We start from the raw sequence: 25,143 nt of genomic DNA on the forward strand, positions 1-25,143 counted from the left end.
TCCTGGCTCGCCTGCTGTTCCCCTCAGCAGTGTATTTTGGTCAATCTGCCTATTCTGTTTCCTGCTCTGTCTCTGGTGAATCCTCTCACCCCCCCCCACCTCTGGCCTGTACCTCAGTTCTTATATGCATAAATAAATAAATCTTAAAAAAAAAAAAAAACACACCAAGTCCAGCACCTAAACTTCCCTTCTAATGTGGACCACTGCTTAGTTTATAAGCTATGAGACTTGAGCGCTAATGCACATATTTGTGACCAAAAGCTCATTACTACATTATCATGTTTGTTTTTTAAAATTTTGTACTGCATTTTGAATTTCTATTACACTCAAAATACAAACACAGGTTCTCAACAGATTACTCTCTCTAGATTATTTGAACTACAGAATTCTAGAAAAGTAACATCCACTAATCTGAGTTTGTAATAGACACACAAGGGCAGGGGGGCAAGCTTTCAAAGAACAGATTATTAGACCAGATGAAAAAAGAAACAAACTATAGCTATATGCCTCTTGCAAGAAGCACAACTGAAAACCAATTAGGAACATGGATGGGAAAAGATAACCCAGACAGGGCCTCCCCTGGTGGTGCAGTGGTTGAGCGCTGGGCTGTGAAGCTGCCCGCAGCCTCTGCAGGGCAGGTTCAATCCTCAGCCACCAGTGAGGGTCCCACATGGCGTGCAGACCTCTTCTGCCGCACCCGCTGCTCCCCTCAGCAGTGTGTTTCCTTGTCTGACTGTTCTGTTCCCTCTCTGACTCTGGTGAATTCTCTCACCCTTCCATGCTTCTGACTGTACCCAGTGCTTGTATAAATAAATAAATAAATCTTTAAAAAAAAAAAGATAACCCAGACAAATACCAACTTTCAAAATGGCTCATCCTGAAATATTAATAGTACATAAACATTATTTGGGGCAAAATAGGTAAACTAAGTGATAAAGAAGAAAAAAATTTACCAAGAAGATTTACCTAAACCTACATTTTAAATTTTTTATTACATATTTCTTTGAAATATATTTCTTCAAAGAAATATATAATATTTCTTGAAATATATAAATTATATATAGCTTTGTATATATTTGTAATTATATAATCACACTTTTATAATTTAGATAAATTTCATTTTTATAATTATAACATAATTATATATAACTAAGTATAGTTTTGACATATATATATTAAATTCAGAAATATATAGATGGGAGGACAAAATTCACAATCATAGTAGATTTTAACACTTCCATCAAATTAATATATGAGACTTGTGAAGAGGTGGATCAACATGGCGGTGGGGAAATGCTGCGAGTAAGTCTTCCCATAAAAAAAATTATAGGGAGGAAATGTGGCAGGTCCCTGTGGGAACCAGGACACGGAAGATAAAGGGCAACTCTGGCAAACTGCCTGAAGAGGAAAGTTGCCATAAAAGTGCACGAGAAGAGAGTAAAGCTCAGAACCCTGCCTCCCTCCCCCACCCACAAAGCCGGCACTCTCTGTCCAAAAGAAAGGAGAAAAACAACAACAAGAACAACTACAGATCAAGAGGGGGCACTGAGTAGAAAGGAACTATTGCAGGCACCACATCCTGCGAACGGTAACTGAAGAACTGTGCAGGAATCGCCATAGAAGTGAGCGAATGGCTCTGGGCACCATTAGAGGAAGATAAGGACTCAGTGGAGAGACCTACAAATAGCCCAAGGACAGCTGGTAAGCTTGTGTGGAAAAGCGCGCGTGCTCAGAAAGCACACATGAAACGTGGCTGCCCAGGTCCCTGCACACTCGACCTATTTTCCTGGGAAGACATGCTGGAACTGTCACTGAGGTGAATGACCCTCACTGAGTAATCAAAAACCACGTGTGAGACACGCCATATTTAAGATAGGGAGCTTTGCATCCAGACCTCACCAAAACTGTATGGAACTGAGAAGGGCTGTCCCCACAGTCAGAGGTGAAGTAAACACCCTCCCCACTTCTCCTCCTCCCCCCTCCACACAAGCCAGGCAACCCCCCCCCCCCCAACTGGCCACAAGTTGGTGCCCAGAGGGTGATCCAGCCACCACTGGGGCAGACCAAGGGCACAGGTGAGCGTCTCCCAGACACACCACCTTTAAAGCAGGGAGCTCCACATCTGGACCTCACCAAAATTGTGTGGAACTGAGAAAGGGCTATCCCCAAAGTCAGAGCTTCCGACATCCCAGAAAGAGCTCACCAAAGAGATGTTGGCCAGTACCAGAGACACAGTGTGTCAACGCATAGTACAAATCAAAAAACAAGCAAAAAACTACAAGCACCAAAGCAGTCCTCAGGGAAAGGACACACAACAAAAAGAAAATCAACCACCAGACTGCAACAACAGTGACTTGGAAGAACTTCTGAGCCTTCTCGATAGAAAATTTAAAATCACCATGATTAAAAAACTGAAAGAAGTAGAAAATGATATGGGGAAAATAATCAACAATCAGAAGAATGAAATTGAGTCCCTAAAGAGGGAAGTGAAAGAAATGCAGGAGATAAAGGATTAATGGAGGAGCTAAAGAACTCTGGGGAAAGCAGTGAAAGCAGAATAGATGAAATGGAAGAATGAAAAAGTACTCTCGTAAACACAGAAATAAAAAGAACCAAAACAGAAAAGGAAAGAGAAGTATGAAAGAAAAAGAATGAAGACAGACTTTGGGAACTATCTGACTCCATGAGGAAAGGAAATATGAGTTATAGGGATCCTGAAGGATCCCTATGTGTCTACATAGGAACAGAGAAAATATTCAAGGAGATAATCAATGAGAACTTCCCAAGCATGAAGAAGGAGCAAGAAGAACACCAAACTTCCATGATGAAAGTAAAATACAGCAAGATACATAATAGTAAGGCTTCCAAGAATCAAGACAAGGAAAAATTATGAAACTGACAAGAGGAAAGAAATAGATAACATACAAAGGAAAACCAATCAGGCTGACATCAGACTTCTCCAAATAAACACTACAGGCAAGGAGAGAGTGGAGAGACACAGTAAAAACTCCAAGACAACAAATACCAACCAAGAACACTTTATCCAGCAAAGCTTTCCTTCCTCTATGAAGAAAGTATAAGAAACTTCCCAGACAAACAAGCTCCAGAATTTCATTACGCTAAACCTCCTCTCCAAAAAATACTACAAGGAGTCCTAAAACTGGAACCAACAGAGAGATGAATAACAACGAACCAAGACAAACAATAAAACCACAGAAAAGACAAACAGAATGGCAAATACAGACGCCAACATATCAATATTAACGCTAAATGTAAATGGACTAAACTCCTCAATAAAAACCACAGAGTTGCAGGCTGGATTAAGAAACAAAACCCAACCTTTTGCGGTCTCCAGGAAACACATTTAACTACAAAAGATAAAAAACAGACTGAAAAGTAAAAGGATGGAAAACAATCCTACAAGCAAATGGACCAAAAAAGAAAGCAGGAACAGCTATACTTATGTCAGATAAAACAGATTTGAAACTCAAAAAGGGAAAGAGAGACTCAGATGGAGCATACAAGAACTGCATTACACTACATTATGATCAAGGGGACAATATACCAAGAAGACATAACATTCATTAACATATACTCACCAAATGAAGGAGCACCAAAATATATCAGACAATTATTATCATCTCTGAAAACAGACGTCAGAGAAAATACGTATGTAGTAGGAGACTTCAACACACCACTATCAACAATGGATAGATCAACGAGACAAAAAATAAGTAAGGACACTAAGGCTCTAAATAAGGCTCTCTACCTCGTAGTCTTAACGGACATCTATAGAACACTACACCTAAAAAAATCTGAGTACACATTTTTCTCAAGCACACACGGATCATTCTCCAGCATTGATCACATACTGGGACACAAGACAAACATCAGCAGATACACTAAGACTGAAATCATACCAACCATCTTCTCTGACCACAAAGAAATCAAACTAGAATTAACAATAAAAGGAAGGCAAGGAATCCTCCTACCTCATGGAGATTGAAGCCCAAACTACTGGAAGATGAGGAGATCAAAGAAGAAATTAAAAAATGCTGTAAGTTGAATGTATGGGATGCAGAAAAAGCAGTAATAAGAGGAAAATATATAGCAATACAGGCTCACATCAATAAACAATAAAGAGGGCCTCCCTGGTGGTGCAAGGGGTTAAGATGCAGCCTATGAAGCAATACGCAGCCTCTGCAGCTCAAGTTTGATCCCCAGCCAGGGAGCTACCCACATGATGCAGCAGATCTCTACTAACTCACCTGCTGCTCATTCTGCCTGTTCTGTTCCCCACTGTCTCTGGTGAATCCTCTCACCCTCTGCACTTCTGGCCTGTACTCCAGTTCTTGTATGCATAAATAAATAAATCTTTAAAAAAAAAAAGGAAAAAACTCAAAGAAAGAACCTAATCTCAATCTCAAAGAACTAAAAAAAGAACAACAAAATAAACCCTAAAACCAGTAGAAGAAAGGAAATAATAAAAATCAAAGCAGAAATAAATGAAATAGAAACTAAAATAAAATCCAAAAGATCAATGAAACAAAAAGTTGGTTCTTAGAAAAAATAAATAAAATAGACAAACCCCTAGCCAGACTCACAAAAGAAAAACTGGAGAAAGCACAAATAAATAGGATCACAAATGAAAGAGGAGAAATCACAATAGACACAGTAGAAATCAAAAGAATAATCAGAAAATACTATGAATAGTTATATGAAAACAAGCTCAACAATCTAGAAGAGATGGACAAATTTCTACAACTTTACAATCACCCTAAGCTAGATAAAGAATAAATAGAACACCTAAACAGACCAATTACAAGCAGCGAAATTGAATTGGTAATCAAAACCCTTCCTTCCAAAAAAAGCCCAGGATCAGATGGATTTACAAATTAATTCTACCAAACATTCAGAAACGAATTAGTGCCTATCCTTCACAAACTCTTTCAAAAAATTGAGAAGGAAGGGATAATACCAAACACGTTCTATGAAGCCAACATTACACTAATACCAAAATCAAACAGGGACAACACAAAAAAAGAAAACTACAGGCCAATCTCTCTAATGAACACTGATGCAAAAATCCTCAGTAAAATTTTCGCTAACAGAATCCACAATGTATCCATAAGATAATTCACCATGACCACCAAGGATTTATTTCAGGGACACAAGGATGGTTCAACATCCTAAAATCAATCAATGTAATCTAACACATCAACAAAAAGAAATATAAAAACCATATGATAATATCAACAAATGCTGAGAAAGCTTTCGACAAAGTACACCACCCATTTATGATAAATGTCCTTGAAATCCTCAGGATACAAGGAACATACCTCAACATCATAAAGACCATCTAAAACAAACCCAGAGCCAATATCATTCTCAACGGTGAAAAGTTGAAAGCATTTCCATTAAGATCTGGAACAAGTCAAGAATGTCTACTCTCACCACTGCTTTTTAATATAATACTGGAAGTCCTAGCCAGAGCAATAAGACATACAATAAGACATAGCAAGAGAAAGACATACAAGGAATCCAAATAGGGAAGGAAGAAGTAAATCTATCACTATTCGCAGATGATATGATAATATACATAGAGAACCCCAAAAACTCCACAGAAAAACCAATCAGTTTAGTAAACTAGCAGGATACAAAATCAACACACAAAAATCAGTAGCCTTCCTATACACAAACCATAAATCAGAAGAAGAAATCAAGAACCATCCCTTTTATTATTGAAACAAAAAAAAAAAATCAAATACTTGGGAATAAACCTAACAAAAGAGGTAAAGAACCTATACAAAGAAAACTGTAAAACACTGTTAAAAGAAACAGAAGAAGACACAAAGAAATGGAAAGACATCCCCTGCTCATGGATTGAAGAATTAACATTATCAAAATGGCCACCTACCAAAAGCAATTTACAGATTCAATGCTATTCCAATAAAAATTTCAATGACAGTCTTCAAAGAAATAGAACAAATATTGATGAAATTCATATGGAGCCACCAAATACCCTGAATAGCCAAAGCTCTCTTGAAAAAAAAAAAAAAGGGGGGGAACAGAGGTATCACACGCCCAGACCTCAAATTATACTACAAAGCCATAATCATCAAAACTGCATGGTATTGGAACAAGAACAGACACACAGACCAATGAAACTGAATAGAAAATCCAGAAACAAACCCACAAATTTACAGTCAACTAATCTTTGACAAAGGAGCAAAGAATATGCAATGGAACAAAAAAAGTTTGTACGATAAATGGTGCTGGGAAAACTGGGTTGCTACATGCAAAAGAATGAAACTTGACTACTACCTCATACCATGCACAAAAGCCAACTCACAGTGGATTAAAGAACTAGACGTAAGACCTGATACCATAAAATGCATAGAAGGAAATACAGGCAAAACACTATATGACGTAAACCTCAGTAACATCTTTAAAGACACATCACCCAAAGCAGTGATAGTGAAGGCAAAGATAAACAGCTGGGACTATATCAAATTAAAGAGCTTTTGCACAGCAAAAGAGACAGTAACCAAAACAAAGAGATACCCCACCAACTGGGAGAAAATTTTTGCACACAACACTAATGATAAAGGACTGATCACAAAAATCTGCAAAGAGCTGATGAGACTCAACAAAAACAAAGTAAATAACCCAGTCAAAAAATGGGCAGAAGAGCTAAAAAGAAACTTCTCCAAAGAGGAAATGCAAATGGCCAACAGGCATATGAAAAAATGTTCAACATGACTTGTAATCAGGGAAATGCAAATTAAAACTAAAATGAGATACCATCTTACACCAGTGAGAATGGCATATATTAAAAAAAAACTAGCAACCACAAATGTTGGTGAGGTTGTGGAGAAAAAGGAACTCTCCTGCACTGCTGGTGGGAGTGCAAACTGATGCAAACACTATGGAGAGCTGTGTGGAGATTCCTCAGTCTTCTAAAGATAGAGCTTCCATATAATCCAGCAATTCCACTCCTAGGTATTTACCCAAAGAACACAGAAACATCAATTCCAAAGTACACCTGCATCCCTATGTTTACTGCAGCACTATTTACAATAGGTAAGCTATGGAAAGAACCCAAATGCCCCAAAATAGATGACTGGATCAAGAAGATGTGGTATATATACACAATGGAATATTACTTAGCAATCAAAAATGAAAAACCCATGCCATTTGCAGCAACATGGATGGAGCTGGAAGGGATCATGCTCAGCGAAATAAGCCAGAAGGAAAAAGAAAAATACTGGATGGTCTCACTCATACCAGTAATTTAGAAAACCTAATAATGGACCCGGAAAAAGACTAATTATACTAAAGTAAAAATCAAAATCAACAAGCAACTATAAACCAGAGACACACTACAGGGCATGGGGGAGAAGGAAATAGGATCAAAATAAGGGGGGGTGGGAATTGTATGGGGACTATAACCAATATGAAAAGGCATACATTGTGCAAAAATGAAAAATGATGTAAAAAACATAAAATTAAAAAAAACAAGTAAAAATTAAAAAAAAGAATATATCAAACAAATTTTAAATTGTTCAGAATATAGAACAAAGAACACAAAATTAAAAATCTTGATCTAAAGATATATATAGGGCCTCCCCGGTGGCGCAGTGGTTGAGTGCTGGGCTGCGAAGCTGCCGGCAGCCTCCGTTGCGCCGGTTCGATTCCACCGGAGGAGGGTCCCACATGGCACGCAGACCTCTCCTGCTGCCCGCTGCTCCCCTCAGCAGTGTACTTCGGTCCTTCTGCCTGCTCTGCTCCCCTCTCTGGCTCTGGTGAATTCTCTCACCCTCCGTGCTTCTGACTGTACCCAGTGCTTGTATAAATAAATAAATCTTAAAAAAAAAAAAAGTTAATGTTTAAATAAATAAATAAATAAAGATATATATATATAGGGCTCCCACCCAATAAACTGGAATTCTAAGAGAACTATCTCCTGTAGTATATAGAAAAGTCGGCTCAGAGAAACTGGGTTCCTGAGTTCTTCTTGCTACTTACTAGTTGGGCAAACCTTCTGCAAGTCATTTAACTGCTTGTCTTTTTGGTTCTCTAAAATAGATACTCATGAAAAATTTTTAAAAATCTACCTTACACAGAATTTGTAAGAAAATAAGCATTTGGGGCATTAGAATAGTAGGGACTTTGTATCTGTTGCAAGAATACTGTGTCTTCTACTCCCACCCATGAAATAGTAACAGACTAATGTATTAGCTTTAAAGTGGGGTAAAATTGGGCCTCCCTGGTGGTGCAAGGGGTTAAGATGCAATTTATGAAAATGTCTGCAGCCACTGCAGCACAAATTTGATCCCCTGGCCAGCCAGGGAGAAACCCACATGGTCTAGCAGACCTCTCCTGTCTCGCCTGCTACTCCCCTCAGCAGTGTATTTCAGTCAATCTGCCTGTTCTGTTCCCCACTCTGTGTCTGGTGGATCCTCTCACCCCCCACACCTCTGGCCTGTACTCCAGCTCTTGTCTGCATAAATAAATAAATCTTAAAAAAAATAATTAAATAAAGTGGATAAAATCAAATCATGAAACAAGATCCCCTTTTTTATACAAATATTTTGACTCCTTTTACTACCTGAAATGACATTCAATGTGCTTCTATATTTACACACATAATTATAAAAAAAAATCAATGTAATTCTCCAACTATAATATAAAGGAAACAAAGTGAAAATACATAATAAACAATATATATTTCAGTATATAAGTGTTTAAACCAAAATATGCTAAAAAACGCCATAAAATATCCATAAGTAGAATCAGTGACTATAGTGGCTACAAACAAGATTTCCTACATATATTTCCAAATGGTTGAGACTACCTAGACTAGAGAGACCACACAGCCTGCTTTCCATATCAGAACACCCAACCAAACACACTCACTGCCACAATCTCCCTCTTAGGGTTTTAAGCCAGCCCTCCCTGCTTCATCTCTCCTACTCCTGATGTCTGACAGCCGCCAAGACTGGTTTACTGAACACAGCAACTGGAAAACAGAATATTCAGTTAGGATTACAAAGCGGGGGTGGGGGGTGGGAAGCATGGCAGTAGGAATGGCAAGGATTCAGACTGGTCATCTCCTAGTTACACTAACACGTATAGAAATATGCAACCATGCAAAAACTCCATGAGCTCTCACAGATAAACAATGGTGTTAAAACATTCAAGCACTTAAATGAAGCTCCCTCCTTGAAGGACCCTCAGTACTTCAGTAGGTGCGGGTAGTTCATATTTACTGTCAGTTTTCCCAGTGATTCTACCCTAGCACCTTTTGGGCTTGGCCAGCTATCTCAGTGAATTTTGAGATGTTGCCAGGGAGAACCTTGGTTTTTTGATCTATACATCTACATTAACACAAAATGGAGAACTAAGTGACTGCATTGTTCACCGGTTTTAGTATTCATTTCCTCTGCTGAAAGCCAGGTCAATTAGACTTTGCCGACCATGAATCATTGCTGAATGGTTGATATCTATATAAGCAGATAATATTTTAAAGATTTTCAACAACTATAGGATTTAGTAACACTACTACTATCTTATATACTTTAAGTACATTAATTTGTGACTTTCTTAAAATCCTGGAGAAGAGAAACCTGACTCTTAGAGAGGGTAGTTAACATATCTAAAATCATAAAGCAGTCTCCAACTGTCCTGATTCATAACGAGAATGAGTCATTTCTACTTCACTCCGATGCCTATATTATCTGCTTATATAGATATCAACCATTCAGCAATGATTCTTTCACCTTCTCTGAATGGATTAAGCAGATGATGAGAGGGACCAGACTCAACTGCCTGCATTTTCATACTTCTCCACTGTGATTGCTCTGTAGGCTACCGTCCAGCTAATTTAGTTCTTTCCAGTACTCTCTAGCTATTGCCTTGACACAGTAAAATAATTACTGCTTTCTACTTACATCCTTAGCATTTTCCAGTTCTCAAATGAATAATTTTCTTATATTAATAATAAAGTTAATTACTGCTCAACTCTCAGGTGATATTCAGTCACCAGCTTTTCAGCTCCCTCTTCTTAATCTATGTCGCTATCCTACAGCCCAAAGTGCCAGCCGATGATATACCAACAAGCCACTCTTACCAGCAGATCAACAAAGAGTCTGGCAATTCTTGGACTCTAGATTGTATTAGCACTAACATACTCACTCCTTGCATGAATGATGACAATAGGCCGGATAATTCTGTCACTATCTGATTTTCCTTCAGAGAGGTATTTCCAAGGTAGGATTATGCTTAACATATACAGTATAGGACTAGCTGCTCAGAACCAAGAGTTAATGTTAGAAAAATCCTCCTGATACACTACAATTACTTTATTAGACTATAAGTCTTAGGAAATCTTTGCACTGTAGCCACATGAATAGGCATGGGTTAAACTTAAAATGACTGTTCAGCATGCACAAATAAAAGCTTAACAAATTGTGAATTTTGTCTCCTCCAAAATTAGAAGAGTACTGCTATGATCTCTGTCAATGGGTATAACAGCATAGGTAACAGTTTGGATCAAAACGTAAACTTGTCAGAGTTTATCCAATCTTGTTCTAAAAATAAATCTAGAAAAATGATCTAAATGAGGGTAAAGCTCATGTTCAAAGATACTGCAGTATTAGTTATAATAGCAAGACAGATCTCCTAAATGTCTATCAACTGGAGAAATGAGTACATTATTCTCTATATGAATTAGACAGCTATATCAAAGAATGTTGAATAACATGAGAATAAACCCATAGTATTGTATTAATTGAAAAAAATGAGGCAGAATTAGATGTACCCTACATATCTAGTTAGGGCAGTAATACATACACAATTCTGTATGTATTTATGTATACATGCCAATAGATTTGTGCGTTTGAAAAAAAAAGGACGACTACCCTAATATGTTAAAATTGGTAGGATTACCAGGGCTATTTTCCTCCGTATCTAAAACATGCTCCAACACACATAAATGTAAAGAGAATGACCACAGGGATATTGTGTTATCCAAGTATCCCCTAGATTTAGAAAAGATTTTTAACATTCAGATAAATATCTGCTGAGTAAAGGAATGAACATATACTACTTTCATAATCAAAAAAAAAAGTGCCTTTACACTAACTTTTTTTTTTTAATTATTTTTATTTATTTATTTATACATGCACTGGGTACAGTCAGAAGCATGGGAGGGTGAGGGAATTCACCAGAGCCAGAGCGGGGACCAGAACAGGCAGAAGGACCTAAGTACACTGCTGAGGGGAGCAGCGGGCAGCGGGAGAGGTCTGCGCGCCATGTGGGACCCTCCTCTGGTGGCCGGGGAGCAGCTGGGGATCGAACTGGCACTGCAGAGGCTGCGGGCAGCCTCGCAACCCAGCGCTCACCGCTGCGCCACCAGGGAGGCCCTACACTAACTTTTAAAACCTGTCAAAGACAGACCTCAGAACAAAACTTGACCGTTGTATTGTTTCTAATTCCACACATGGCGCTGTATCTTCTCAACTGATCTTTGATGCCTAACCAGTGGATACTCCAATGTTACAGGCTGCGTTAGAAAAACAAAAACACAAATAAAAAAAAATTCTATAAAAGATAAAATATTAAACATGTCTTTACACTCCAAGCAATCACTGTGTGTTTGTAGCAATGACATCGGTAAGATCCCTGCTACCCCTTAAAATGGGATATGCTTCAAAAATTTCTCTTACAGAGAATGGACTTTTCCTCAGTCCCTTCACTCAGAATATATCACTAATGCAGAAGAAAGCATTTTGATTGACAGCATATTCAATGTTTTCTCATCCAAGTATATTATCTATTTAGAACATCTGCAGTAAATTCACTTATTTTCAGTGATCTCATTGGTGCTGTGGAGTTGAATAATAATGGACACACAAGCATTTGACTAATAGAGAAGAAAGTCTGCTGCAAAGCAATTTTTGTAATGTACTTTAAAAACAAATATAAATGATTTAGTAATTCTCTTTTATGTTGGATCCTCTCTCCACCTCATGTAGCCTCCACTAGCAGAGGGGAGCAGGAATAGGGAGGGAGTCAAGCTTGCTCATGTTTCATAGTTTGAGATCATATATTAACCGGGTGGGGTTCTGCTGACAGGACCCTCTACTGCACAGTCTGTGGGCCCCAGGCAAAAGCCAAGTCTCTTTCTATTGGAGACTGCACTGTGATATCACTGCTATTAGATGGGCATTATGAATAAGGACTTCCAAATATTTTAAATTTTAACATATGTGAATTTAGATAAATTCAAGGATCATAAAAATATTTTTATAAGTGCTAAATATCTTTGGATAACAAAAAAATCCAGCAATCTCTAAAATCTTAAATTTTCCAAAAGACTAATCTTCCATTTGTTTTGAAATGAAAATTACAGTTGTCTTCAAGGCATTCTGTGGTAATGTCATTCAATATTAAAAGAAAGTATAATAAGTGTGGTCCATTTAATATTTTTAATTATTTGAAACAAAAATATGCCTCCCAAAATGTGTTTTTGGCAAGAATTTTATTTCATGGGATGGGCTTTGACAGTTGGGCAGAAGTTGCTTTGATAATTATTTGATATTGAAGGGAGGTTGATCTATTGTTTCAGTTAAGTCTCAGCTTCAAAATCAACTGCCATGGTTAGAGTCCCCATTTCATTCTTGAGGGAGGAACTGAAGAACCCACTACCTCTGGCTGCTAATAAATTCATTGAACCCTTTATCTATTGTTGGACATTTGGCTGTTTATAATTCTTTTTTTTTAAGATTTATTTTTATTTATTTATACAAGCACTGGGTAAAGTCAGAAGCACGGGAGGGTGAGAGAATTCACCAGAGCCAGAGTGGGGAGCAGAGCAGGCAGAATGATGAAGTACACTGCTGAGGGGAGCAGTGGGCGGCAGGAGAGGTCTGTGCACCATGTGGGACCCTCCTCCGGTGGCCAGGGAGCAGCAGGGGATCAAACCGGCACTGCAGAGGCCGCGGGCAGCTTCGCAACCCAGCGCTCGACGACCGCTGTGCCACTGGGGAGGCATTGTTTATAATTCTTAATTATATCCAAAACTGCAGCAACATATATCCTTATGCAGCTTTCTTATGCACAGTGGACATTTCCTTGGGACAGATACTTAGAACTGTTACAGTATCATTTTTCAGTTTGACAAGAATCTGTCGTGGGGTGCCTTTAAAATGCCATTTCAACTTAGAACACTCCCACCACAGATTTTCCAATACAGATAATATTCCTAAATCTTATCAATCTTTAAAATATCTGTCAACTTAATAAACAATATGTGGTATTTCAACTATTTTAACTCACAGATGACTCATGAAATTTTTTTTTTAACATTTATTTATTTATGTATACAAGCACTGGGTACAGTCAGAAGCTCGGGAGGGTGAGAGAATTCACCAGAGCCAGAGCGGGGAACAGAACAGGCAGACTGACGAAATACACTGCTGAGGGGAGCAGCGGGCGGCAGGAGAGATCTGTGCGCCATGTGGGACCCTCGCCTGGCGGCTGGGGATCTAACCTGCACTGCAGAGGCTTCGAGCAGCTTCGCAGCCCAGCACTCAACCGCTGTGCCACCGGGGAGGCCCCTGGATATCAATTTCTTATTGGTGTAAATGTTGTAAATGTATCTTCCTAGTTTTGTCTTTTTTTTTTTTAACTTTGTCTATGCTGCCATGGCTACATAAAATTTTAATTTTTAGATATTGTATTACTCAAATTTCAAATCTTTGTGACTTTTGCTTTTTGTCTTACTTTCATACTTCCAAGTTAAAAACCACCTTCCTATATATTTCTGGTAAAACAGACATTTTGGTGAGGAAAGAAAATACACATAGGGACTAAAAAGCAGTTCCTTCGCAAGCCCCCAGCTCCAACCCTTAGAGCTGCGATTAAAATTCAGGAGCATCCTCTCACAATGCTGCTTGGAGTGAGTGGGAAGCAAAGGTGAAGAGCTCTTTTGTGGGGGAGATGATGAACTGTGGTTACTCTGCTGCCTAGGACACCTCCATAGGACTCATCCGCCCAGAGCTCTTTACTGCCAACAACTGGGATGGCCTTCCCATTCTAGAGCTTGACAGAGGTGCTGATACACCTGAAGGAAAATGAGCTTTTAGACCAAAATGAGGGGATATCTGAAGAGTACAACCATTTCAAAAGAAAGACAACACAATCAACTACAGATTCTGTCAGTAGCAGAAATATTACAACTGACTGACCAAGAATTTTAAATTGAAATATTAACTATGCTAAAAGGAATATAGCAGTAAGAAACAAGAACAAGCAAACATAGGAAAAATCAAGTAAGGTATGAGAAACTTGAGAACTGGAAGGTAAGATTGAGAAAACTTTCTAGGAAGAAGTAAAATACAAATGAATACATTACACAAATATATGTACATATATATATGATCAAAATATCAAAATAACAATGTAGTTGTTGGGGTAAGGGAAACCAAAGAAGGAGAGTACTTCCTTCATCTAATTTCCTATATCTAAACTTCCTTAGATAAGAAATTTAAAACAAAAGAAATGGAAATATAGAAAAAGTAGTACAACAAATAGGATACTAGAAATAGGTCTGAATATATAAATAAGAAAATAATTACTAGATCCCAGGAAAATTCTTTTTAAATGTGCAAGGACACTACATGAACCTTATGTGCGCTCTGTATGGCCCAACTAGACAGTATTCATAATAAGTAATACCTGTTTATTTAATCAAGACTCTGACACACATGTCTGAGGAAGATGGGAAAATGGGAAGGTTGCATGTGAGTGGCAGGGATGAGGGGAGAAACATTATTATTCAAGGAGAATCAAAGAGTTACTGCATGAAGTGGAAAAATTAAAGAGTGGTTGATATGAATATTATTTAGAGACACAGAGGTGAAGACAAGCTAATGTGCCAAAAATGAAGGAATGGTGGTTGCTTTTAAGAAAGGCAACATAGGGGGGCAAAGGTACAGAACTCATGTTTTTCTTCTAAAATCTTACAGGAATATTTCAGTCTATAAACTATGTCATATGTAACTTTTATTGAAATGAAAAAGTACAAAGAATTTTTTAATTTTTATTAAAAATAAAAAGTACAAAGGGAAGAAGAAAGCCAGAATTTACAATGGCTGAGCTCACCACCCTCTCCAGTGTGGAACACCTGCTCTGTGAACCTGAGGGACTATTTACATCCTACACAATTAATAGGACTCAGGGCCTCTCCCATGGAAGACATCTGAGCTGCCAACTGAAGACAGTTTGTCTCATCTAGGGAGAGAGAACCACTCTATCTACCAGAAGTTGTGAACTCTTTCACTCTTAATCGCCTCTGGTGCAAGTCCTGAGTTGACAAAGGTCCTGTTGGGAGTGACTTTCAACTTCCTATTCCTCTCCCCACATGGCTGTAACTAAGGCAAATCCTCTGCAAATTCGAGGTATGGCAGGCCTGACATCTGCCTATGCACTTGCTGAATTTATTAAAATAATTTCCTCAGACAACCTAGTTCACATCTTCTTTCTCCAAACCTACATAAAAAAATATGTATTTTTTTTCTTTTGAAAAGAATGACTCCTGTTCACCACTGTGAATAATCAGTCATTGCCTTGCAAAATCTGCAATGTTTCCACATCAATTGTAGAGAACTTTGCCAGGAGCAAACCCACAGCAATGCCTGTGCTAGTCATGGTATGTTCATCCTTTGTTCTTATCAAACACACCATGAACACACAATTGCTTTGGCTCTTTCCAAGACAGTATACAAAAAGTTAGACACATTGAATCCTGCCTTCTTGTTTGTAACCTGAGTCATAGCCAACAGCTGTGAAACATCCAAGCATTTGTTCCTATTCCTGGGATACGGGTCCTGAGAATTTAATTTAGTGGTAGACATCAAACCAAATACATAGATGAAAGGAAACAGAGCATTGCGGGAGAAGTCACATACCTTCAGCATGTAATAGAAGGGAAACCATGACAGGAAGAGGTCAGAGAAGAACTCGGCAATGCTGAATACACCATACACTACCCAATAGGTCAGCCACTGAGTATCATCGTCTTTGTTGGGACTCTCTATGGCTTTAATCCTGAAAGGCAATACAAATGTAAGTTTTATCATTTAATAAGGTGTAATAAGGCATTTTCAAACATACTTTCACAGCTGTCCTCTAACATGAAGTAAGAAATTCAGGCAAATGTATATACTATTACTAGATGCAAGAGTACAACCTAAGCCAGGAAGCAATGTGGGGAAGTAAGGACAAACCATTATAACTTCTTGTTCTGATCCTCTGGTGACCAGAGAAACCAAAACCAGTTGTCTCCTGTCAAGCTCCAGCCAGACCCTAGGAGATACCACCAGTGACCAGTAACTCCAAACGGGGTTGAGACTAGAACTGAGTGGGGTCTACCACCAGGATATATCAAAAAATCTCTTATGATAACTCAGTTCTTGTGCACTTTTAATAACTGAGGTACATCATGGGTCAATAACAATTTTCATAAAGGAACATAGTTAAGATACTATCCAAATTCCATAACACACAAATAGGGAAAATACTTTGCTATCAATTTGGTTCTGGTTGTCATTCTGTGATCCTCTTATCTTCCTCCTCTCATCAATAATATGACTTTCTCAGTAGCAACTGTTGCTTAAACAAATTCTTTCTGCAAATGAAATTTAGTTAGAGATTTCATTCTGTATAACAATCTTCTTTTTACTTCTGAATTACAGAAATTTCTTATAGTCTTGTGAATCTCCTCATTCTAAAGCTAAATGAAATATTTTAAATCCTATCCCAACATATATCTGAATGCTTATAACTGAGCTGGACTAAAATAATAAACTAGAAAAAATATGAATCTTGTTTAGCGTATGAGATGAGTTAACTATTGAAAATGCACTAGCTACTAAAATCAGTTCCCCAAAGTGACTGTTAGGCCCTGAGTCATGCTGAGTCATTCACTAAGGAAGATTCTGAATTAATTAGGAGAAGCTATGAGTGTATGCCTGCATACATGCATGAAAGTGTGACAAAAATAACAAGAGGGAAAGTTAGAGTTGAATGAGATTAATGCTAATGATTTAGGAAGAGAAGGAGAGGAAGAATGAGGAAGTGAATGCAGTTTTGAACATCAGAGAAAGGGCAAAATGGATATTTTACCACAAAATATGTATGAAATAAATGTAAATAAAATGAACTTTAAAAAATTATTATAAAATAATGACTTGTATATGCCTGTATTACCTTTTCTCATATATACACTAGCTAAAGTAACACCAAGCCAATACATCCTTGTCCAAGTGAGTGAATATGGGTAGATTCTACAACTGGACTTGTACAGTATGTACAGATTTCAACTCACTGTGTCAGAATGAGGATGTAACAATTTATTAGGCAGCACAGGGGAATTCAGGAAATCCAAGATGCACTCTATGTTTATTGGTCATTTATTGTATGGACCAAAGGACAAAAATAAAGAATGAGAGGGAAAGAGCTGAATAATTATTTCATTTAAACTTCATTAGTTCTATGGAATATATATAAATAATAATTGAGAAGAAGAAATTGAGACTTAGGGAAGAAAAATAACATGTGGAGGGCACCTGGCTGCAAGTAGCAGAGTTTGGATTTGCACCTATAAGTAACTTCAACCATTTATCCATTGTTGGACTCTTTGGTTGTTGCCATATTTGGTGACTGTGAATAATGCCATGACAAACATAGTACAATTGTGATATTTTAAATAAAATAAATATTTCAAATTAGTGCTTTTGTTCTGTTCAGATACATATCTAGAAGTGAGATTGCTGAAAGTTACAGTAATTCTATTTTTAACTTTTTGAGGAAACTCCATACTGGTTTCAACACTGGTTGCATCAATTTACATCCCCAAAAACAGTGCACAAGAGTTCCCTTCTCCACATCCTCTGCAAAATTGCTTTCATGTTGATGTTTTGATAAAAACCATTCTGACAGATGTGAGGTGATACCTCATTCTAGTTTTGATTTGCATTTCCCTGCTTAATAGTAATGTTGAAGATCATTTCACATGCCTGTTGACCATCTGTATGTTTTCTGTGGAGAAGTAGTTGTTCAGATCCTCTACCATTTTTTTTTGGAGACCATCATTTTTATTTACATCAATTCAGTTTATACATATTTGAATCTTATTTGAATGACCTACATCTGTTTCTGATATAAAATCCAAGTTTAAAATAACGATCAATTTGCTATTCACATATCATGCTCAAGTTCCATTTGTATATGTAAATCCAACCTTATATAGAGAGATAAAAGGTACTTCACATAAATTTAGTGAAGTTGAACCTTACATAGACAACACAAAAACATATTGATGAAGTTTTTTCAGGCTGCAACTACGGTAGCATTTTTCTGCAGTATTAGTGAACTGAGAGAAAATAAATTTATCTAAAATATAAAGACTAATCCATTCTTCCAAAACTCTTAATTACCTCCCAAGTGTTTCATAATTCAGTTCTAGAAGTTTGTGGAACTGTGAGCATTCCCTGTTCAGAAATGTGACATCTATAAAAACTTGCAGGAAATTTCAGAAAAAAATCTAGTCTTCTAATTTAAAAGTTGATTGGTTTGCCAATGGCACAGTCACGTTTGCTTCTTCGAAAGCTTCTGATAAGATTGGATGTACAGGAAAAGGCTCTAGCTATATATCTTCATAGGATCCTTCATATTCAATTACCATTTCACCAGCACCTGGACCTAGAATATATGATCCCAATACTCTGTCCATTGATTTCTGCCCAAGAATCTTTCCTATGCTAGCTATGTCAACATTTGTCTAAGCTCCACTATTAACAGCAAATGGGATTTTCCCCACTTTGAAATTAACACCCTCTTCTTTCAATTTTTCTTCTGATCAGCCTACCAAACCAACTTCAGGGTTGTTCACAACTGTAGTTCACATACAAAGAGCCATGAGTCATTCCTTCAGTGCAGATAGGGCCTTCATCCTCTGCCTTGTGAGCCAGCATTGGCCACCAAACATATCACCAATAGCATAGATTCTTGGAATTTTAATTTGGCATCTGGTGTTGACTAGAATTCTACCTCTAGGATCTAGATCAACTCCAAGTTCTTCCAGGCCCAAATTCTGAGTAAATGCTCATCAATAAATATAAACCAAAGGTGCATCACAGTGTAACTTTAGCTTGATCACCAGCAGCAACTTCAATAGAAACATCAATTTTCCCATCTAACTTCTCAGTGACACCAGTAATTTTCATATTCAGTTTAAATTTAAATCCTTATTTTTGAAGGATATATTAAAATTATTTATATATACCATATCCATTCAACTCCACCAACATGACTCAAAAACTCAACTGCTGTCTCATCTGTATTAAGTCTTTGCCAAACTGAACCCAACTCTACACTATTACTACTGTGCAAATGACAACCATTTTTTATGGAACATTTTTTCAAAGAAAGCACCTGTATATAACACTATTGAATCTTCATCAATCATTATTCCAGAAAAAGGAGTAAGTTCTGAACCTGTAATTATAAGAATATTCTTTGTATTACTATTGCAAGTGGTACTAGCTTGAAGCCCTCACTAAGAAATCCAAAAAACCTGCCACTACTCCAAACAAACTAGAGTTTGAGCAGCTACCAGAAGTGGGAGTAGACATCCTAGGATAAGATTCTGTACTGGAGAGGAAAAGAGAAAAACTCCTAGGCTGGAAATACTAAGACATAGGAGCTAGTTGTGAGTCTCCATCACACAACTTTGGTATCCAGAGCACAAGTTCCTGAGCCTGTTGGAGGTGATCTTATGGTGCCCAAAGGCCCAGTCCTCTTTTATACTGACTACCCCTTGCCAGTACCAGTCAACAGATAAAAGACAACAGTTATAAAGCTATCCCTATTAAAACCCATAAAACATTGAAAACAAGGAGACAGGAGAATACATCACAAATGTGAGGAGGAAAGCCCCAAAAGGAGCCCTGACTCAACACAGTTGCAGGGCATGGCAGAAGGGAAATTCAACATGATAGTTCTAGCAATGCTGGTGGACCTTGAAACAACAATGGAGGATATAAGATAACAACATAATAATGATAAAGAAAATATGAGACAGCTACAATTACAAATAATGGAACTAAGAAACACCATAGCTGATTTTGAAAATATAATTGAGAAACTTATCAGCGGGCAAACAAAGGCAATGGAAAAAATAATGACTTTGAAAGCACAATGTCAGTGAACATACAGATAGAAAAATGTAGAGTGTAAAAGATGAAAATAGTGTAAAAAAAATGAAAATAGTGTAAAAGATCTCAGAGATAACATAAAGAGAAGTAATACCCATAGCATGGTGGGTTCAGAGGTAGAAGAAAAAGAGAAAGGCACAAAAAACTTTTTTAAAGAAATAAACACTGAAAACAATCTCAACTTGGATAATGAACCAGAAGTTGTGATTCAAGAAGTCTAAAGAGTTCCAAACAAAATAATTAATACCAGATATACACCAAGACACATAATAATAAAGCTGTTAAGAATCAATGATAAGGACAGAATATTAAAAATATTAAAAGAGGGTAATTTATAAGGGAACATCAATCAAATCATTTCCAGACTTTTCAGCAGAAATATCACAAGCACATAGAGACTGGAAAAAGGCATTTAAAGGATAATAATTAAAGAATTTCCAGATGAAAAATATTTTCAGCCCATAATTTTTCCCTACAAAATTAACAATCAAGATAGAACTGGTACATATACTTTATTTCAGGTATACATGAAACATTTTTAGGAAAAGGCCATATCTTGGGGCTCAAGTCAATAAAACCACAAAGATCAAAATTATACCTTGTACTCTCTCTGACCATAATGATATAAATTAGAAATCAAACTATAAGAAAAAAAATCAAAAAATTGTGAATACATGCAAACTAAACAACCAGTTGCTCAAGAGCATTTGGATAAATAGAATTACTGCATTGCTGTTTCTGCACCACCATTCTCTCTGAATTCAAATGGACTTCAGGCATTTCAATTCCCCTAGATGAAAATATTTTTCATGGGTCATATGATAATAATGAGAATTGTTTAATACAACCTTAGAAAGAATACAACCAACATTCAAGCAAGTTCTAACAAGTGTTTCATTTTTCTCAAAGCACACTATTTTGAGCCTAACTACCACTTTTAATATAGGATCACATCCTCCAGGGCCAGAACCCATCACTGCTGTATCAGCATCAATTGGTTAATCTGCATAAATTCTCAATGGCACTGTAGAAACTCACTGTAGTCCATGGATATTCAACTGAAAAGGCATCTCTTATCCAAGAAGTAGTACAGACAACTCCAGCTCCGCATTTCACTATTCTAATTCCCTTTTCCTCTGACGATTTTTTCCAATCAGGTTGTTTGTTTTTGAGCAATAACGGTTCTTCATATATTTTGGATACTAATCCCTTCTCTGGTATATTTGTAAATATATTCTCCAATACCATAGGTATCTTTTCTCCTTTGTTGGTGTCCTTTGCTGTGCAGAATCTTTTTAGTTTGATGTAATCCCATGTATTTAGTTTTTGTTTTAGTTGCCCTTCCTTTCCTTTGGAGACAGATCCAAGAAAATATCATTCAGACAGATGTGAAGGAAGCTACTGCCTATATTTTCCACTAGGAATTTTATGGTATCAGATCTTAATTTTGAATTAATTTTTGTGGATGGTGGTTGAGTTCCATTCATTTGCATGAACTATTTAAATACATTTTAGTGTATCCATACAATGAAATATTCTGAAGTCTTTAAAAGGGGTAGTAATAGGGAAAGATGTCCAAGAAATATTGTTAAAATGAGTGTTTTAAAATAGTGTTATAATTTTGTGTTTAAAGAAAAGGAACATTTATTTGTGCATGCTTATACACCAAGGATGGCATCCAGAAGTATATATTTCAAATTATTACGTTAATATTGGATATTGGGATAGTAGAATTTATTTTTGAAGATCTTTGCAATGAGCAAATACTATTTTTCATACATGGAGGGAAAAGATTTCTACTAGAGAAAATAAAGTGCACCAGACCTTGTATAACTACTTCCTCCCATGAGACTAGTTTCCTCTATAGGGCTTTGTTAAGAACAAACAGTAAAGTGAACATCAGACAAGTTCATTTAATTTCTCTCTTGAGGAAACAGCTCATGACTTACTTACAAACTCCTCTAAACAATGATCAGACACAATCTGTTGTGTTTTAGTTCATTAAAAGGACTTCAATACACAAACAGACAAGAAAGATGCTGAGAGAAATTGAACTCATTCTAATTTTCAAAACAAGCTATCAAAAAATTATGAATTATACTGAACTATGGAATAGCTAGATTTTTCCCTTCATTGTATCCTAACATTTACTAGGTATGACCTTGGACAAAATTTTTCTTAGTTCTCTCTTCTGTCAAGTAGGGATGATAAATCTTATTGTGTTGTTGGGAAGATTAAATTAATTTAATTAGGGCCTCCCCGGTGGCGCAGCGGTTGAGCGCTGGGTTGCGAAGCTGCCCGCAGCCTCTGCAGCGCCGGTTCCATCCCCGGCTGCTCCCAGGCCACCAGAGGAGGGTCCCACATGGCGTGCGGGCCTCTCCTGCCGCCCGCTGCTCCCCTCAGCAGTGTACTTCGCTCCTTCTGCCTGCTCTGCTCCCTGCTCTGGCTCTGGTGAATTCTCTCACCCTCTGGCGCTTCTGACTGTACCCAGTGCTTGCATAAATAAATAAATGAGTAAATCTTTTAAAAAAAAAAATAAATAAATAAATTAATTAATTAATTTAATTAAATTGATTTATTGAATTGTTTAAATTCAATGACCAGAACAATGACTGGAACAGAGTAAGAGCTCAGTAGATTGCACGTTAATGGGTAATAATTATAATAATTTATTATTGTCATAGGAAAATAGGAGAGTAAAAAGATTAGAGAGTTGTAAGGACACTATAGGCCTTATGCCTATGTAGAGGTGGTAAAGGATTGATACCATTGTTCATAAGGCTAAAAGATTAGAGAACTATCCATGTATATCATTATATCTTACTCTCCAAAATACCAAATGTTACAGAGTAAAAAGTTAGCTGAAATCCTGGAAATCCTATTTTTTGGTCAGTGGAAATGAACTTGGGGGCCACAGAAAACACTGCTCAGATCCATGCTGCAAGGCACAGACAAGCAATTATTTTTTTACATTTATATTGGATTGGTGTACATAATCCACTGGCCCTCACCCAGACCAGCAGACCGCTGTGACTGGTACTATAACTGGTGGCTAAAGCCAAAGACTGTTAGAGGTGGTCTCCCCTGGATGGGAGTGCTGGTGAGGATAGAGAGCCCCAGGGAAAATGCGAACAAAGTATCATTCCGGGTGGAGAATCTGATAAAATATATATACAAAAGGGATTGCAGAACAGCGCTCAGCATTCAGTGTTTGTGAGTGAGCATTCGAGTGTGAATGTTCAGGATTCAGCGTTCAAGGATTTTAGCGTTTTTGGATCTTCAGCAATTTCAGGATCAGTGATTTCTGCCCCCACCATGCTGATCTTCCAGAAGGCTGTTGTGGGCATCTGAAGAATGTGGACAGGCTTCCAGCAGTCACTCTCAGAGAGGAAAAGTTCGGAGGCTTTGCAAGCAGCCGAGCAACTAAAACTGTTCCCAGTTTTGCTGCTGTTACAGCCAAGCAACTGAGTCTGGCAGGAAAGGTGAAGACCCAGTGCCTGGCCCCTCTCTGAGCTGCATGAGTATGGCTGTTTGTTGGGTTGTTCGGCTGCTGCAGCTGCTGTTTTGAGTGTCATTTGTCTGGTGTTGTGCTGGGGCATCTCAGCAGCTATGGTGAGCAATCTCCTGTTGTGTCTTCTGTTGTCTTTGTGAGTTGGATCCAGGCCTATAGTCTGGCAGCCACGTGCTTCAGGTCTGCAGTGGCGGGAAGATGCCATCTTGGGAGTTTGTGTTTAAGACTTGAAAACACTGGACACTGCTTTGGGTGAGGTAAACAGACAATTTTGACCTCTGTAACTCTTTGTTTTCCTTGGTTTGTTAAACAAATCCCATTATTGTTGTTCTCTGAACCTGAGAGTCTTACAATTGGGCGAAGAACTCAGATGGTGGCCAGTAAACTCTTTGGGCAGTGTTCTTGGCCAGGTGTAGTACCCCTTACTGCCCTGTATCAGTACCAGCTGCCTCCACTCTTGTTGGTGGCCATCTACTTATTCACACCTTTGCTGCTGTTTTCTAAAAGCCAGGACAGAAGCCAAGGATGGTCAAAGGATAGAATTTAAAATATGTGAAAAAAAGCAACGGCTGAGCAAAGATGGTACTAGGCTCTCCCTTCCAAACTAAGTGGCATCATTCAGAGAACCTAAGATTTCCCTGACCTATGCACATGACTAAGTTGCAAATCCTGTAAAAACTTTATTAGAAGGAAATCATATAACTAAAGACATGATGATGAGTTTCATAGTTTTATGGGGCCCAGCATGAAGGGAGGCAGCAACCTTGTAATAGGTAGGGCAACAGGCAGGGGTGGGAAGTCAGCACTCTATTGTGCCCAGATAAGACCCTGAGTCCTGCTGTATCACCCATGGAACATCACCTTCCAGACTTCTTAATATGTTAGTTAATTCAAGTTCTTCATTGCTTAGGCCACTGTTAATAGCCACACCTAACTGAAACCTGATATAAAAGGTGAGGGGAACCATGGAAAAAGTCTTGGAAAACAGTCAAAAAACATCTCTGCTTAACTTGCCAAATTCCATTATCAAATACATATATATACATACACACACACACACATACATATATATATACACACACATACATATACAAATATATATATGTCAAACTATTTACAGTTAATGCTCATTTGGTAGACAGGAGAAATACACTACTTAATAAAATTATTTCAGCCTTAACACATCCATCTAGGAAAATAATCACTTTCATATGCTCTTAAGTCAGGCTCACACTGATAAAAACAAACTTTAAAAGCTGATAAAAATGCTATTCTACATATAAATGAAACAGCTTATTCATGTTTCTGTTTTGAATTCTTATCTTTTTTTTTTAGGACAATATCAAGGTT

The 25,143-nt window shown here is 37.6% G+C and overlaps 1 protein-coding gene across 1 annotated transcript in view; it reads right to left on the reverse strand.

Moving 5' to 3' along the window:
• The window catches only part of REEP5 (receptor accessory protein 5), a gene marked incomplete at its 3' end in the record, with an annotated part of 49,561 nt that overhangs the window by 8,767 nt on the left and 15,651 nt on the right, over positions 1–25,143 (reverse strand). The window contains exon 3 of the mRNA XM_084234016.1: positions 15,975–16,113. Coding sequence (XP_084090142.1) covers positions 15,975–16,113 — 139 coding nt within the window. The remainder of the gene's footprint in view (positions 1–15,974; positions 16,114–25,143) is intronic.

The sequence above is a fragment of the Talpa europaea genome, assembly GCF_964194135.1.
Source record: "Talpa europaea genome assembly, chromosome: 5".
NCBI lineage: Eukaryota > Metazoa > Chordata > Mammalia > Eulipotyphla > Talpidae > Talpa > Talpa europaea.